The sequence below is a fragment of the Microtus pennsylvanicus genome, chromosome 2 (genome assembly GCF_037038515.1).
Source record: "Microtus pennsylvanicus isolate mMicPen1 chromosome 2, mMicPen1.hap1, whole genome shotgun sequence".
Lineage (NCBI taxonomy): Eukaryota > Metazoa > Chordata > Mammalia > Rodentia > Cricetidae > Microtus > Microtus pennsylvanicus.
This window is the reverse complement of record NC_134580.1, coordinates 14,818,656-14,836,722: the sequence shown is the minus strand read 5'-3', so window position 1 is coordinate 14,836,722 and position 18,067 is coordinate 14,818,656. Positions and strand designations below refer to the sequence as shown.

The following is an 18,067-nucleotide window of genomic DNA, read 5'->3' as shown; positions in this document are numbered from 1 at the left end:
ATTTCTCACAAAGCAAGTGAATGAGCCATCTGTTGACTGACAGAACACTTCCCCTCCCTCAGAAACCCCAATGAGTTGGCAGAAGCAAGACACTGACTGCCACTTACGTGCCGTGTAACAGTGGGTCAAAGGGTGGGTGCTGGGCTCCATACACATGCTGGATGCTAAGAAAACAGGGAAACAAAAAATTAGCTTTTCTTTCCCCCAGCTCTACTGAGAGCCCAACACTGACTGAATCAAGGAAGGCGCCAGTTCCTAGGCCACAAGCCCAAGAGAAGCCACATTCTACCAGCAACTACACATCTAGCCACCCAGGCTAAGGGCCAATCCAATGAGGAATGGCGCCACACAGGCCACACCCCCACCAACAGGCCAGACATTCAGGCCCTTTCTGAGATCAGGAAGCATGGCTCTCCAGGAGTCCTCTCAGACCCCTGCCAACACCAGGGTCCCTTGAGCAACTGCTGGCAAATGTGTTTTACAAGCAGAACCTGACCTCACAAGGGAATGTCACTGGGAATTTCTACCAGGCGCTGCTCTGTCTGATTACCCAACTATAAACAAAAATTGTGCAAGTAATTTAGAAAGAAATGAAGGCTGTAACTTTTCCAACAAAACCAGACAGGCTCAGCCAGCACCCTTGGCCCTCGGCTTCTCCCATTCAGGCATGTCCCAGAACAGAGGTGAGGTGAGGCCTGGGTATCTCTCTCAAGAGAATGAAGGCACCTCTGAAAACAGAGCAGGTCTGTGGTGGCTGCAGTGAGCAAGGGCTCCAAGCTAGCCACCTCCTTTCACTTCCAGGTACAGGAAGTAAATGAAGCCCTATTAACCCCAGCCACTGTCATCTGACATCCCAACTGGTACAGTCCCAAGGCAGACATGACACTCGGGTTTTGACACAAGACCCTGGTGAAGAAAGAAGTGTACAAAGAGAAACATGAAGACCAATTCAGGTAAACATGTTTTGTTTTGTGTTTTAATGAAATTCTGGGACTACACAGGACTCAGCTGGTAACAGCACCTTCTGCCAAGCCAGACAACCTGGGTTCAATCCCTGAGTTTAATCATCTACACGGTGAGAGGAGCAAACTGAGTCCCAAAGTTGTTCTCCGATCTCCATTAAGCTCTGACATATGCATGAAAATAAATGTAGTATTTTTAACGTGAGTTAAAAGATGTTTTTATTTTTTAACCTTTTTCATACAATATACTTTGATCATATTCTTCCCCTCCCCCAGTTCCCTCTGAAAGTACAGGAAAAATCAAAACAATACGACAAAAAAATACCAAACCAAAGCAAAAAGTACACAAAAAAGATGGAGTCCATTTTGTGTGGGTCAAATGCTCCTGAGCACGGGGCCTGCCCTGGAGTGTGGTTGATACACCCAGGCAGCCTCCACTGGAGAAAGCAGACTGTCCCTTCCCTAGCAGGTATCAGCAGCAGCAGCAGCAGCAGCAGCAGCAGCAGCAGCAGCAGTTTCTTGGTTAGGTCCACGTGCCCTTGTCTCAGTGCTAGGATTTTGTCAGGTCTTGTTCCTGCTGTCACAGTGTCTGGGAGTGCACGCGCAGATCAGTCCTGCTGTGTCTGGAAGAGGCTGTCTCCTCTGGCTCTTACAACCCTTCTAACCTCCTCCACGTAGATCCCTGAGCCTTGAGGGGAGGGGCTTGATAAGGACGTCCCATTTAGGACTGCTTGCTCCAAAGTCACTCACTCACTCTCTGCGCATTGCCCAATGCTGATCTTGGTCTCTGTGCTGATTCCCATTTACTATAAGAAAAAACTTAGAAAACATTTTTATATTAAATCCTAGGGTTGGAGAGATGGATCATCTACATCATCTACAATTCTTGCAGAGGACCCAAGTTCAATTCTAAGCATCCACATCAAGCATCTTAAAGCTACCTATATCTCCATCCCCAAAGAACCAGATGCCTTTTTCTGGCCTCTATGGGCACCTGCACTCCTACGCACTCGTCCCTACATATCACACACATAAACATAATTAAAAGTTAAAAAAAAAGAAAATTAGTATCACTAAAACACATCAGTGGATCAAACTACTTGCCCCTAATCATGACAAACTGAGTTCAATCCCCAGGATCCACACAGTGGGAGGAAAATTCCTACAAGCTGACCTCTGATTCTACCTGCATGCTACGGCACATACACACACAAAAATAAGTCAATAAGATGTAATAAGATTATTTAAAATAATAATAAAAATAATCTTTTTAAAAATTAAATTCTACCTTCCTGATTCTGAAATAGGCTGTGAAGTATTTCCCCATATTATGACTTCTTCTTCACTTTCTTCAGTTTACTTAAATCATTTATTACCTTCAGATGTGTGACTTACTATGCAGAGACTAGAAGTAGCATATGCAAATTTAAAAGCCTACTATGAGGTTGAGAGTGTGCAGACTTCCCTACACATCCCTCTGCAACTCCCTGTAAATCTTAATTATTTCAACAGTAAACGCTTTAAACACCACAGGAATAGAATGAGCGCCGATTACCTCATCTCTGGCCTGTGCCACCTCCCTGGACAGTATCAGTTCTAATTTCACACTGTGCTACCATATGGCTACAACAGAATGAGTTTACCCAAGGCTGACTGCAAAACACAGACTGATTTAAAACTGTTTGTGGTCCCAAGGACAGCAATAACACCTCTGGAGAGGAATGACTACACACCACTTGATAACCTCCGGAGGACAAATTCTTGCAGTGGGAATGCCCTGGACATAAGGCACGCACTTAAAGAGGCTGGTCATACTGCCAAAGGACAGTCAAGTAGTTCCCTTTCCCCCAGCAAGGCCTGGCAGATGGCCAGACACCACTAACTGGACAGAAGGGAAGCAATCTCCACGCTGGCTTCGTGCCTCAGATATTGTTGACGGGTGCCTTTTCTTTATGTAAACTCTTCATATCCTGTGTCCATCTGCTAACAAGAGTTCACCCTCTTACTGATCTGCAAAATGAGAATTTTTTTTCTTTCATGCAGTATGGCCAAAATAGCAATCTACCAAAGATGTCCTCGTCTAGAACCTGGGAGTATATTACCCTTTCCAGTACAGCCGTCGCTTTCTCCTTACACACTTGAGCAGAAAACGTGTAAAAAGCAATCTGCCCAACACCACTGTTTATATTGTATAACCTCTCCTCACTGGCTTAAGGACAGCTTTAAGACAAGCTAAAATATGGCAATCTTCTGTTTTCAGCCTTGTAGGCCCAGAGCACAATGTCTTAATTATATCAAGTGTTTTTGTAACCTAAAAATGTTAGTGGAATTTAACAAACACTTTTTGGATACCAACTATATGACCAGACAGAAGAGAGGCAAAAATAGGTATAATATCATTTAGTCCAAGTGTTAGGGTCCTTACACTGTGCCAATCCAAGCGAGCAGCCTAATGTTACAATACCCTGTGATAATAATTCCTGTGGGAACACAGCATGGGCTCACATTAAATCCGGTCTTGGTTTTCCCTTGAAAAGGTGTCTCACCTAAAATAGTGGCAGGCAGAAATTTCCTGACAGATGGGGCTAAAGAGATGGCTTATGGCTAAAGTGCTTGCCATGCAAGTAAAAAAAGAACAGGAGTTTGGACCCCAGGACCCAGTTAAATAGCAGAACATGACAGCTCACCTGTAATCAACCTCAGGAGGCAGAGACAGAGGAAACCCAGAGCAGGCTGGCTAGCAGGACCAGTGGTACCACACCATCCAGTTCTGGATGATTGACAGACCTTGCCTCAGTAGAAAAGTGGAGAGCAATGGAGGGAGACTTGCACTTCTGGTGGGTAAGTCCAGTTACATGAATTTGAAAGGGGTGACCGCAGGCACACGGGATATGAAATGGGTGACCACAGGCACACAGAGTATGAAAGGGGAGAACTAACATTCTTGCTGAACCTTGACTAATACACCACAGCTTCCACCTGACTCTCTTCAACTCCAGACAATACACAGAAATCCAAACTAGTTACAAAAAGTGCCCATGAATACTTACCTCAACTGACCCATCACAACTAGCAACCTATAGCAGCCACTGATCACAGTAAGACAAGAAAGTGAAGAGCTTTATTTCAGTCCCAATCTTCGAGTCCTCCCAGAACATCCTGGAACAAGAATTGAGTCCCCACAGCCCTGTGCACTACCTGAATTTCTGACTACAGACCCCTGGAGAATCAGGTATGTGTTGTATGTCAAGGGAGAAAAGAGATACATAGCAATTGAGATCACATACAACTTGGGGTGTCCTTCCCCAAAACCTTACTAAAGAAGTATCCTAAGACTGCTGCAGAGCCCTCAGGATGAAGAGTCAAACAGTCCCAGGTTCCACTTCCAGAACCAACACTTACTGGCTGGTAAGGCTGGTAAAGCTTGAAGCGAGTCAACTCTCCGGACTTTAGTTCCCCATCCTGGGAACCAACATGAGAATTTACACAGGGTGAGAGCGTGCAGCAGTGGCAGTGTGTGCTTGCCAGTATGAAACCTGGCATCCAAACAGAAACAAAGCAACACTGTGGCCAAGGCAGCCACAGTGCTAGTAGCCCTGCGTGTGTACACAGAACGTGACCCACATGGAGCACCTGTCACCACTGCCAATCTATCTTGACACCAACATTCACACGCTTCTCCTTACCCCCCCCCCAATATATTCATATTCCAAACAGTAGGCAGCTTGGCCTGCAGGGCACTATTTGCATGTCATTTTCATAAAAGTCTCTACAGCATTATCAAAGACTTTAGGCCTTTCCCTCCCAGCAGAGCGGGAAACTCATTAATTCTTCATAGGCAAACCACTTGTGTTTATTGAGTAGAAAATGTTCTAACAAAGTTCAAGCTCAGACTTAAAGGAGTCTCATTTTTACCTTATTAAAATTGCATTTATTTGGTCTAGCATTTCTAAAAAAGAAAAAGAGACTTCACCAAAAACCACTGAAGAGCAGTGGCAAGTGACATGCATTCTTACCTCAGATAAGGAAGCCCTTCTGTAAAGAACATTCATGGCTGGGGATGTGCTGCAGAGCTGCATGTGCGGGATGGCCCCAACCACTCCCCAAGAAAGTACATAAATGTGCTTTTGAATAAATTACACATCTTTTAAAACTCTGCACTAACCCAGGACACTGGGAACTCATCATGAAAGGATATGTGATAGAATACTACATCCTGGCACAGAGACACAGAAAACGCTGTGAAAATATGTAAGGAAAGAAGCCGGGCAAAGCTTGTGATACTAAAAAGAAAAAGCAAAAACTTGTAGCAGGGTTGGGCATCGGAGTTAGGGTTTCCTGTGTGCTATGTCAGCACTCTGAGCCACACCCCCAGCACACATACAACCAGATGCTGAGTCAGTGATAAAGCACTTGCCCAGAAGTGCTCCAGGCTCTGTCTCCAAGATGCTCATTATCAACTAAGGAACAAATACACAGAAAGCAAAGTATGATGCAGAAACTAACCACAGTGAACAAAAGGAGATCAATTAATTGATCAACAGTAAACAGTGTTTATGCAAAACACTTGCATTTTTGCATGTGGATATGAATGGAAAGATTCCTACCACGTGTGTCTCAGCTACTTTTCTATTGCTGTGATAAACACCATAACCAAAAGTAACTTGGGGAGAAAATAATTTATTTCATCTTTTGCTTCCAAGTAACAGTCCATCTCTGAGGGCAGTGAGGGCAGGAAATCAAACAGGGCAGGAACCTGGAGACAGGAACTGATGCAGAGGCCATGGAGGCACACAGCTTATTGGTTTGTTCCTCATGGCTTGCTTAGCCTTCTTTCTTCTTGCACCCCAGGGGTGGCACCACCCACAGTAAGCTGGGCCCTCCCACATCAATCATCAATCAAAAAAATGCACCACAGGCTTGGGGAAATTTTCTCGATTGAGGTTCCCTCTTTCAAAATGCCTCTGGCTTTTGTCAAGCTGACATAAAAGCAGTAGGTACGGCATGTCTGAGAATGAAGGCTAACTCAGAACAGCGGCTGTCTAGAAACAGAGAGAAGGAACTGCATGCAAGGAGAGAACCCAGCAACCGCCACGGTGTGTGATGCTTCTTCTTGGGCTGGAGGAGACTCGTGTGCACTGTGCTATAGTAATCTGTGCGGTTCTTTTCTGTCTAACTCGTCTTCTAATGAACGAGACTCTAGGGTCACAAGAGATAGAATCTCTAAGGGACTGACTCACTGAGCCAGAAGGGTCAAAGTTCAGAGTCCTCGGGGATGCAGGTCACAAAGAGCTGGAGAAAAGAAAGCCCAGCATGACAAGCAGTCAGCAAGTAGAAAGGATCCAAAGTCTATCACCTGGTGAACAGGGAATGACAGAGGCTTGTTCACATGAGGGAGTATTAAATCATAAAACAATGAAACCAAGTATTGCTGCACACCTGGAATCCCAGCACTCAGGAAGCTAAGGTAGGGGAATCTTAGTTCAAGGTCATCCTGTGCTATGCAGCCAGACCCTGTCTCGGGTAGAGAGTGAAGAACTTACAAATGGTCCCCAACTTATGATGGCTCAACAAAATTTCCACATTCCACAACGGTGTAAAAGTAATACATACTCAACAGAAAATACTTTTTTTTGGTTTTTCAAGACAGGGTTTTTCTGTAGTCTTTGGAGCCTGTCCTGGAACTAGCTCTCGTAGACCAGGCTAGCCTCGAACTCACAGAGATCCTCCTGCCTCTGCCTCCTGAGTGCTGAGATTAAAAGCGTGTGCCACCACCACCCGGCTTACATACATTTTAACTGTGGTCTTTCCTGGGCTCACAATATGTGTGTGATACCATACTTTTTCTCAATACTGGGCAGCAGCAGTGAGCCACAGTTCCTGGAAATTGTGATGCTGCACAGTGCACAACACCCCGAGACTAGGTCTGGCAGGCTACAGTGCTATGTGCACTCTCAGCTTACAACAGAGTAGGTGCCAGGATGTGACCCCACTGTAAATGGAGGAACACCTCAACTGTCCCATGCTGCAGCATAGACAAGCCTGAAAATATGCAAAGCGAAAAGGAGGTCAAACAGGACTCAAGAGGCTGAGGCAGGAGAGTGGCAGGTCAAACACAGTCTGGGATACTCAGTGAGGGCCTGTCTCAAACAAACAAAAAGCGCTGTATGATTACAGCATGTGAAATGTCTAGAGGGTCACCACAGAGACGGAGTGCCTTACTGGTGTCCAGGGAATGGGGTGGAAAGTAAGGCATAATGAGATATGGTTTCTCTTTCTGCAATGAAAGTATTCTAAAATTAGTTGTGGTCATATTAGATAATTCTGAATATGCATTCTAAAATCCTGAATGTCTGGGCTGCCTAGATGGCTCCTTGAGTAAGGAGAATGTTTACCACAGTAGATCTGAGCTTGAATCCCAGAACCTACCAGGTGGAAGGAGCTCAGCTTCCCAGACTTTGTCCTCTATGCCTCGCAGATGTGCGGTGATCTACCTACCTGCATGCACAAAAGCACCACACACAACTTGCTTACATGCTAGACATTTTAGATGGGTGGACTGTATGGTATGCAAATGTTATCGCTAAAACAATGGAAGGAGAAATGAGCTACCATGCTGTTACCACAGGCCAAAAAAAAAAAAATCAGGGTACTTCACATGAAAAGAACAGAAACTTTATAACCACACACACCCCCTCTGCAAAGCAGAAAAAGAAACTTAAAACGCACTCCTTAGTTACCAGAATGCACTGAGGGGCCATTAGTCATGGTCCATTGTCCACCCTGTATATAGCTTGATGATCCCAGAACAAAGCAGGCAAGAAGGGCTCCCCCAGGACAGAAGAGCAAGTGAAGTATATCACCGAGGCCACAGTGGCTACCCTGTTCCACAGCACAGCTCTCCAATGGAAGCAGGGCAAATCAGACAGAGGGCAGTAGATCACAGGGTAAGCCAGGGAAGGGCAGCGGAAGAGATGCCCAAGGAACAATGCCCTGAAGCAGATGCCTCACAGCCGCTAGCGGGATGGATAAAGTTTCTCTTTTTCAGCACAAGAGAACTCCATTAAAATGTCAGCTCAAAAAAAGGGAAAAAAAAATGAAGCAGTAGTGGCGCACACCTTTAATCCCAGCACTCAGGAGGCAGAGGCAGGTGGATCTCTGTAAACTTGAGACCAGCCTGGTCTACAAAGAAAGTTCCAAGACAGCCAAGGCTGTTACACGGATGGATGGATGGATGGATGGATGGATGGATGGATGGATGGATGGATGGACGGACGGACAAGACAGACAGGCAGACAGACAAATATAGAGAAAGCCAAAGAGTGGTGGCATACACTTTTAATCCAGCATTCGGGAGGCAGAGGCAGGTGGGTCTCTGAGTTAGAAACCAGTCTGCTCTACAGAGCAAATTCCAAGACTGTCAGAACTACACAGAGAAACCCTGTCTTGAGATTGGGGGGGGGGAGTCAGCATGAGACAGCAAGGATGGGTAGGAAGTAATAATATAGCCCAAGAATAAGAGGTACCTCTAGGGACCTAGGGTGGGACAAGACAGGCTGGAGACACTGAAAAGAAAGGTCCTGAGGTGCATGCCAAAGGGCTTTGGACAAAGCAGTCTTAACTAGTCAGGAAAGAAAACACCAAGTACCAAGTTCCCCAGCTTGGCCTTCACTTGAGGGGCACCATAAACACTGTCTGCTCTGCATGGACCAGCTCATTGAAATCGTTCATCAAATACCACATACTAGCAGCACCCAATGCTAGTACCAAAGGGGGCAAGAAACAAGTGACATCCCTGTCATTTGGTCACTTTCACAAGGTGGACAATCCATTAGAACACAGCACAGTGAAGGAGGAATTCAGTGACAAAATCACAGGTTCCAACAAGAAGACAGCTCCCCTGACTGGTAAAGGCAGCTGTCCCTGATGCTAAGGTCCACCAAAGCACTTGCCCTTATCCAGGATCTGGTACCTTTCTACTTGCACATCATATGTCCACAGTCAGCACCCCTCAACACCCTGTGAGAGCTCATCTCTATTCAGATGACAGGGATCAACATCATTCGTATGGCCCTGGAGTTCAAATGTTCAAAGAAAGATGCCTCTTCACACCAGCACTGCAACATATATAAGGCAACAAGCAGACACACAGCTTCTGGACCTCTGTCACTGAGTCTGCCTAGTGCACAGCTGGGCTTAGGCAGGCACAGTGTGAATGCAGAGAAAGGTAGCAGCTCAAGGCACAATGGGCAAGTCCTGTGCATACATCATGGCTGAGGTACATGGCAGAGGGTGAATCCTAGAATAGGCAAGTACATCCAGGAGGGGCTGTGGACAGAACCAATGCTTCCAGGAGGTAGAGAAGGGCTCTAGTTGAATGTGCATACCCATAAGGGTCCAGCCGGCTCACAGAGGACCAGCAGCCTGGGGCGAGGGCTTGGCTTCCACACCCCAGCGTGTGTGAGGGACTCACTGCAAGGCCAGGCTCAGCCGCACTGTCTCTCCAGTCCCATCATCATCCTCAGCCCTGATGCACAACACATGAGAGAATCCACAGCTGTGCCCTGTTGTGACATTCAGGGCTAGGAGGGATGGGGCAGGGGAGACTTCCACACAGTCCCAAGAAAAGAGGAAACAGCACTTCAGAAAGGGAGAACAGAAAGGCTGGGGTACTTACTCACAGCAGAAGTCCCTAGCACAAGCCACAGGAAGGGAAGGACAGTGGTTCCACTCTCTTGGACCCTGTGACATCTCTGCCTGTTAGCTGTAACATGAACACCAGGATGAGCCTGGAAGAAGCTGCTTGCCTAATTTGGCAACCCCAGAAACACAGTCAAAAGCAGCCTGGCAGCTCAGGGGCTCAGTGCTCCCTGGGCTCTGAAAAGCTGGTGCGAGTCCAAGCTACCCCTGGGAGCACCAGTTCCAGTGGGCTGGGGTGAGTCGGCTCTCCTAGAAATGCACGGCTAGGGGATGAGGAGGGGATGAGAAGAGATGACAGTCGGGCACAGAGCAGACAGAGACTCCCCCAGTTCAAACCAAACAGTTCTGAACAAGTGACTTGGCTTTGTTTAGTTGTCTTCAACTGTAAAGGGGAAAACCACAGACCCCTCCCCCATCAACCACTATGAGGACTGGACCAAGATAAGCACTCAGTAAACAATCCCACAAGCCCTGCCACCAGCACTGGGCACCGGCATAGCATGGGCACGCTCTAAGAATGAACTTTAGGGATCTATCCCTAGATTCTACACTAGAAGAAGGACATGGTCAACCACTGCTGCTCCTGAGGTTAAGAGATATTTCCCACATCCACTTTTGTGTGCAGTCCTTGCAGCCCCCTTAAAGCTGGCAGAAAGCTTGGTCCCTGATGACGGACCCCGTCACAGAATGGCCTGCTCATGGCAGGTACTGAGAAGTGAAGGATGACTGTGGGTGAGGGGGGACGGGGACAGGGAACTAGGCTGCAGGAAGAGGAAGATCATCCTCTGGCCCGGATTCGTCCTGCTGCAGCATGGAGATCTGGGGAAGAGAGCAGAACAAGTCTCGCTGTCCTCATTCTGCCACACCCCTCTTTTTCCCTGGACACAGCAGGGAGCTGAGAATCCACGTGCTGTCCTTGTAGTTTATAAACTACATAAAAATCAAATAACACCAAATCAAAACATTACCAGGCTTTTGTTGCTGCGAATGGTGGAGAGAGGCCAAGGGCCTCACATGTGCCAAGCCAGGCAAATGTTCTTCTACCTGTGAGCAATACCCTAGCACAAGGGATTTGTTTTTTAATTTTTGTCTTCATTTTAAATTAATTCCAGTACCAATTTGCTATATTAACTATGCAAGGGAAAATATGACTCACATTTATTTTCAAAATGTTGCTGATGAAATGAGACATTTGACATGGCAAGATGAAGTTCTTACTGAGGGGTAGGAAAAAAATTACATACACAGTAGAACCACCTGCTAGTGCTTCCACAGCCCCCAGTCACACAGACAACCCTCCACATATCAACAGGAACGTTGAGAGAAACCCGCTCCCCTGAACACAGTCCCTATGAGCTCTCCATGGCTTCCCCATAGGGACGCAAACTCCAGGGTTTCCCAGATTCTGAGAAACAGGAGAGTGGGGACCAACCAGGTACATAGCATTTCAAAGTCACAAGTCAGGAGACAGAGGTCTAAGAACACAGAAGGACAAGGGAGTCCAGTCAAGGCCAACTGATTGACCATGTTGAACCCCCTCTGTCAGGTACCACGGTTGATTCACAGGTTCTAGAGATGGGGACACAGACTTTTGGGATCATGCACTAAGCCACATACTATTGATCTTGCCTACCCGACATCCAGGCCATCAGTGAATGTGCAAGTTCCATCTTTCAGAGCCTTGACCCTGTCCACTCCTCTCCAACAGCCTCTACCCTGTCCTCACTTCCTGCCTGCTTCCTCTTGCCCACTCTGCAAGGCTGAGCAGTACTGTTGTCCACCGTGCCCTGCTTATCATCCTTCAATACTCTCAAGACTCTGTATTCAAACCCAGATCTTCTCCACGGCTTCAAATGCCTCAAATGCTTTTACAGCCTGGAATGCTTGAGCTACTCTGATCCCTTCCCAGACACTGGTGTTCCCTGCAGCCCACCCTGCACCTCAGAGGGGCAGCCTGACTCCTTCACCACTTCCAGGTCCCAAGTTAGACAGAATGTCCTCAGAAGGGATGTGATCATTTCCCCTTGTAGGATGCTGGAATTTTGCCAACGGGCCCAAGTTATGACCTTCACAGAACTTCAGTCAGCATGCATATTCACATGTGCCCGGGACCTTCTCCCACTGTCTCCATGGGCTGTATCTGCTGGTCCAGCACTAGGTCTCTGGCATGTCAAAGGTGCTCATACACGTCTGAATGGCCTCATTATTCCCAGCCCTCCTCCCTCTTCAGCTGGGCCTGAAACAGGTCTATTGAGCAGTTCATTTGCTCACACTCCCAAAGGTTCCAACAGTAGGGGCTGAAAGCTCTCTGGCCATGGCACTGAGGCTGCACCTCTGCCTTGGCCTGACCCAAGAATGCAGGACCTCGTCATAGTTTCTTGCCAACACTGCACTTCCAAATACCATCCCTCACCTACCCCAGCAACATGCATTCCCTACTGTAAACAAGGCTCAGAGTCAAGCAGAACCATGCTAAAACATTAAGCCCCAGCTCCACACTGAAAGACTGCCTCTGTTCTCAAACCCAATGTGTGGGGTTTTTTCTTGGCATTTAAAGTTAGTGTGGCAGGAATTCCAACTTTGATGATGGCAGAAAACAACAGTCCTTTAGGAGTCAACTGAGTCAATGGCTCCAGAAAGAACAGGCCCATAAGAGGCAAGGACCCAGGCCTTCTGATTCTTATCACCTGCCTACTGCCTTTCCCACTGAAATGACCACCACTCCTGTACCTACTAAAAGTGTCCCAAGAGCCTCCTACCTGGTCCCTTGCTTATAACCTTCTCCCCTCTGTCTGTGTCTCTCTTCGCTAAAGCAACCCTGTTTCACAGAGGGCTGCCCCATCACACAGCTACTCAGGTCCTCCAAAGGCTCTCCACCCACTCAGAACGGAAGAGTAATAGTCCGCATCTTGCTTTGTCCGTATAACCCTGTCCTCCCCTCAGCCTCGGCCACCTTGGTTCCTTGCTCCTGTCCTCTCAAAGCAGCTGGGTTCGAGAAAGATCTGTACTCAGAAGGCAACTTCTCAGGGAGAGGTCCCCGGTCACTGTTTCACCGTGAGACCCTCCCACCACACCTGGCTCTAAGCTATCCACCCTTCTTCCCTGCAGAGCTTTGATGGCGGTCACCACCTTTAAACTGTCAGCTCTGTATGGGCGGAACACAGACAGTGGTCACTTTTGTAGCTGGCAAGTAGCACGAGTTAAATAAAAATTAACTGGATGAATAACTTATCATGCTCTCAGATAATCAAAGAGATATCTATCTCTATGTGTCTCTTTAACCAGAAAGAATGGAGTTAGGCTGTGTTAGACAGTTTTATGTCACTTGACACAAGCAAAGTTATTTAAAAGAAGGGTGCCTCAATTAAGAAAATGCCTCTATAAGATTTGGCTGTAAGGCATTTGTTTGTTTGTTTTTCGAAGCTGGTTTTCTCTGTGTGACAGCCCTGGTTGTCCTGGAACTCCATTTGTACACCAGGCTGTCCTTGAACTCACAGCTGAGATTAAAGAAATGTGTCACCAAGTCCAGCTTGTAGGGCATTTTCTTAATTAGTGATTAAAGGGGCAGGGCCCAGCCCATTGTGGATGATGACACCCAGGGCTGTTGATACTGGGTTCCATAAGCAGGCGGAGCAAGCCGTAGTGAGCAAGTCAGTAAGCAGCACCCTTCCATGGCCTCTACAACAGCTTGTGCCTTCAGGTTCCTGCCCTGTTTGAATTCCTGACTTCCTTCGATGATGAACAGTGATATAGAAGTGTAAGCTTCTTTCCTCCCCAACTTGCATTTCGGTCATAGTGTTTTGCTGTAGCAATAGAAACCCTAACTAAGACACAGATCAAGCAAATTTTCTCTTGGCTCCCATGGCCACCTGATCAATGTAGCCTCCTCCCACTACAGACACAGAAACAAATAGCTCCAGGAACGGCATACATTGGAGACTAACACACAGATCACAGGAAGAGATGTTAAAACCCAGTCAGCTCCCTAGCATTCTGGTAGAAAGTATAGTCTTTCTGTATGTGAGCACATCCAGAAAAGGAAATTCTAAAAAAGACTCACTCAAACACACATCCAAAGACCAGGAAGTACAAATATCAGAAGCTCTTACAGGAAGACCATATCTCATGCAGCTCTCTTGGCCAAATCTTGTTCTCACTCCAGGCTAATGTGAGAGACAGCTGGGATCAGCCACTATTCCTCAGTCTTTAACAATGAAGACGGGGGGGGGGGGGGGGGGTGTTACTTCCTAAACAGGCAGAGCTGTGGCCTAGTGAAGAAGCCAGTATGTGAAAAGGTGCCTGAGTCCCAACCGCAGAGAAACCAGCAAGGCATTAAGGAAGCAGGCTGCAGATGCAGTGTGGAGAGTAAAAGGAGGGAAGGAACATTCCAGTCAGCTACATGAGCATGAAAATGGAAAGCTGGTACCACACAGGATGTGAAAGGCCCTAAAGTCGAAGCTCATCATGCATTGCTAAGGGCACATAAAGAGAATAAGCAGGAGATGGAGCTACACAGCTGAGCAGCGGCCAGGTTAGAAAGGTGAGAGACAGCACAAAGAAACGTCTGTGCGTGACACGCATTTCTACAGAAGCAGCCAAGGGGTTTTAAACCCAACCTGCCTTGGTGAGTGTTACCTAGAGGACAAAGCCACGTTTTGCAAATGACAAATCCCTGGCAGACAAAATACTGGTGGAGCACCAAGGCCTTGCTGGAACCCCATCCAACATCTGCACTTGCAAGGAACTGACAGGGGTTCTGCTCTGCAGAGCTCCCTTCACTGTCTGGAACTCTGAGGTAAGATTCTGTGTCTCCTCGGGCTTCTCCTCAGGGCTCCCCTGGTGGCAGACAATAAACACAAGGCCCACTGAAAGAGCAGGGGACACCCTGGGAGCCTGGCCTAGCTCTCTGCCAGCATTGCACGACGCAGGTGAAAACCCAGAGTGTGGGCATTCAAGAAGAAATGGGGCACACCTCTGCACATTCTCCTTCAGACTTTCAGGCTGTCACCCAAAACAGGAACACTGCCACGAGGGAGAGCTACAGGACAACACAGAGGCTGCACAGGTTCTCTGCAGGGTCCAGCCTCTCCCCTGCCCTGTCCTCAGCAGCAGCCTCTAGCAAATCACAAGATTCCCCATCAATTCTGTGACATGGGAGCTCTTCTCAAAAGTATATGATATTGCCGGGTGGTGGTGGCGCACGCTTTTAATCCCAGCACTCGTGAGGCAGAGGCAGGCAGATCCTTGTGAATTTGAGGCCAGCCTGGTCTACAAGAGCTAGTTCCAGGACAGGCACCAAAGCCACAGAGAAACCCTGTCTTGGAAAAAAACAAAAAGAAAGAAAAAAATGCATGATAGGAGGCTGGAGAAGTGGCTCAGAGGTTAAGAGCACTGACTGCTCTTCCAGAGGCCCTGAGTTCAATTCCCAGCAACCAAATGATGGCTCACAACCATCTGTAATAAGATCTGATACCCTCTTCTGTTATGCAGGCATACATACAGGCAGAACACTGTATATATAAAACATAAATAAATCTTTTTAAAAAATTAAAAAGTACCTGATATGATGCAGCTTGGCAAGAAAGCCAAGTGGAAAGAAATCTGTCTTTGGTAATGTGGGGTCACACTGAAAAGACTGGGATTGTATTAGTTTTCTATAACAAACAACCATAAAGATAGGAGCTTAAAGAGGTAGAAATGCGTTCTCTTTTGGGTCGTTAAACCAAGGTGTCAGCAGACTATGCAGTCAGTGAGGGCTGTTTCCTTCCACTTCTAGCTTCTGCTGGTTGCCAGCCTTCCCTGGCTTTGACTTGTAAATGCATCATTCCAATCTCTGCTTTCGCCTTGGCAGGGTCATCTTCCTTATTTCTGTCTCTCTCTGTATCTAAAGTTCCACCTTCTTACGGGAACCAGAGACTGGATCAGGGATACCCAATGGAAGTATGACCTCATCTTAGCTCAGCGACATCTACAAAGACCCTTACTTCCAAGCAAGGTCACAGTCTTAGTTCCATCTGTACAAGTATAAGGGACAAGACTATTTAACACAGTACAATGACAAACTACCATGCCAGGTGTAGTGACATGTATACGAGGATACTGACACAGGAGAGTAAGAAGCTCAAGGCCAGCCTGTAGTACGAAAGAGACCCTATCTCAAAACACATACAAACACACACACACACACACACACACGCACACACGTACGCGCGCACACACACGTCTTTGATGAAAAAGTTCATTGGCTTCTATAACTCCACACAGTAACTCCATTGTTTTTATATCTCAGTTGACTCTCAGTTAAGTGTGAATTAGTTCACGCTTAAGGAGAACCAAAGCCTCAAGATGTAAAGGCAAAAGTCACACTGCCATGTGGCTCTTTTTATATAGACACTAGGCTCTTCATGTTTGTCCCTGTGACAGTAGGCCCTCCTCCTCACTATTATCCCAGTATCTTCCACTTGTCTCAAACTATGAGACATCGGTTTGTATAACAATTCTTAACTGTTCGAGCCTGGTCCTGGTACAGTAAAAAAAAAAAATTCAGTATCTGAGCACTTCTCAGGACTTACTCCTTCTCCCGATCACTGTGGCCCTTCAATTAGTAACTCCGGCTACCTCCCAACCACTCTGAAAGTACATTTTATGGCTGAACGCAATGAGTGTCAAAGTTTACAATTTTAACACTCACACAATGGCGTCTCTTGTGAAGTGCAGGAGCACAGCCCATTTTCTTTGCTACTGAATGGCTCTATTTAAGTTACTTCAATGTCAAAATCGTAAGGGCTGAAAGGATGGCTAACGTCAGAATCTTAGGTTTCGGTATCTCAGGCTTTGGTTTGGGAACAAAATAAACTACGTTTGAAATCTTGAGGTGCGCTTGTCTGAAACACGGTCTAGTCAGTGGCTGACTTGAGCTTAGGTATTTTCTGTGCACTGTGTCTTCATTCCCTAAGACCTGGAGAGGCGTCAGGCCATAACCAATCGCAGAAGGACTTTGGAGCTCTATAGCTTCCAGACTGCACCCAGGTATCTGTTTCCTGCTGCTGTCAGAAGATTGGAGTCTAGAGCCAGAAGGTGGGAACAGGCAAATTCACAAGGGGCTTACTCGCTCAAAGCAAAAGCATCAGCCCACCAGAGACAAGAAAGCCATCAAGTGGTCAAAATCACCAAACACCCTGCAGAGACCAACATCCCCGGCAGACGCTGCCTCTCCCCGGCCAGTTTCCTGACTCCACCAAATTCTCCAGGGCATGACCCGCGTCAGTTCCTTCCACCTTCCCCAGGGAGCCAAAGAGTTTCGCAGAAGAGAACCTGTCAGGCTCTGGAGACACTTGGGGTCAGTTCCTCGTCCTCCTCGCTCCTAGGTGCGGCCACTGTCACCTCCCAGACCCCACGCCCCCACTGCCGACCCCATCCCCGGAGCCCCTCACAACGCCCCAGTTTCCTCGGAGCCCAGGTTCCCCTCCTCAGACCCCTACTCCACCAGCCGTCCAACAGGACAGCACAGCCACCTGACCTCTGACCCCTGACCCTGACCCGGCCCTCCCCGTCACACCCACCTGCCCGGGACCTTGCTGTTGCTGCGCTTCCAGAACTGCTTCCTGGCCCCGTCGCTGGCCATGGTCCCTCCTCATCCCTCAGATTCGCAACCCTGACACCCGAGCGCTGTCGGTCCACCCCCGGAAGCCCTCTCCGGTGCCCCGGTGGCCCCACGGCGATACCAGGACTCCCGAGCGTAGACCCGAGAGGCGCTTCCGCCTCCGTCCGGAAGTTGTGACTCGGAGCTTCCGGAAGTCCCGCCTTTGCCGCGGCTGCTGCGCTCATTGATGCCGTGAAAAAGCGACGCTGGGAAGTGCGTGGAAGTTGTGCAGTCAAGCAAGCGGAGCTTTCGATTTGCATGTGCTCTGGTTGTTGCGCTGGGAGCTATCCGGCTTGCGGAAAGGGCTGAGGTCGCCGGATCCCGGCCACCGACCCTGAGGGCGAGCCGCCGGCCATGAACTCGGGAGCCGCGTGCTTCTGGCGTCCGAATCTGCCTTTGTTTGCTCGCAGCCGACTAGCATTGACCCGAGGTCAGTAAACACCGACGCGGTGAAGTGAAGGAAGCAACTACCACCGGAGCACATCAGAGGCGATGGGGCATATCCTCCCGGATTCAGCTTAAGAACGAATAGGCACGAAGGCATGAGGAATCAGTCATCTTGCCGGTGCTCGTGCCCCTCAAACTAAGTCCGAAGTAAAGTATGCTTTAATTGTGAGATACATCCAATATCCAAAAGCTTAGCATGGAAATATTAATTTTCTAATTTCCTATTGAATGATAATTTATATATATTGGGTTCCGCAGAAAAATATTTTTAAATTTGCTTTTATGTTTCTTTTTGCTGTGGAACATAGCTACCAGA

At 47.7% G+C, this 18,067-nt stretch overlaps 1 protein-coding gene across 1 annotated transcript in view; it reads right to left on the bottom strand.

Annotated features, from left to right (window-relative positions):
• Tbc1d22a (TBC1 domain family member 22A) overlaps positions 1-17,443 on the bottom strand; it is a 288,481-nt gene extending 271,038 nt beyond the window's left edge. Inside the window, exons 1-2 of the mRNA XM_075960266.1 lie at positions 17,225-17,443; positions 108-164 (exon numbers count right to left, since the gene is read on the bottom strand). Of these exons, the coding sequence (XP_075816381.1) occupies positions 108-164; positions 17,225-17,286 (119 nt within the window). The 5' untranslated portion in view covers positions 17,287-17,443. The remainder of the gene's footprint in view (positions 1-107; positions 165-17,224) is intronic.
• Positions 17,444-18,067: the final 624 nt, after the last annotated feature.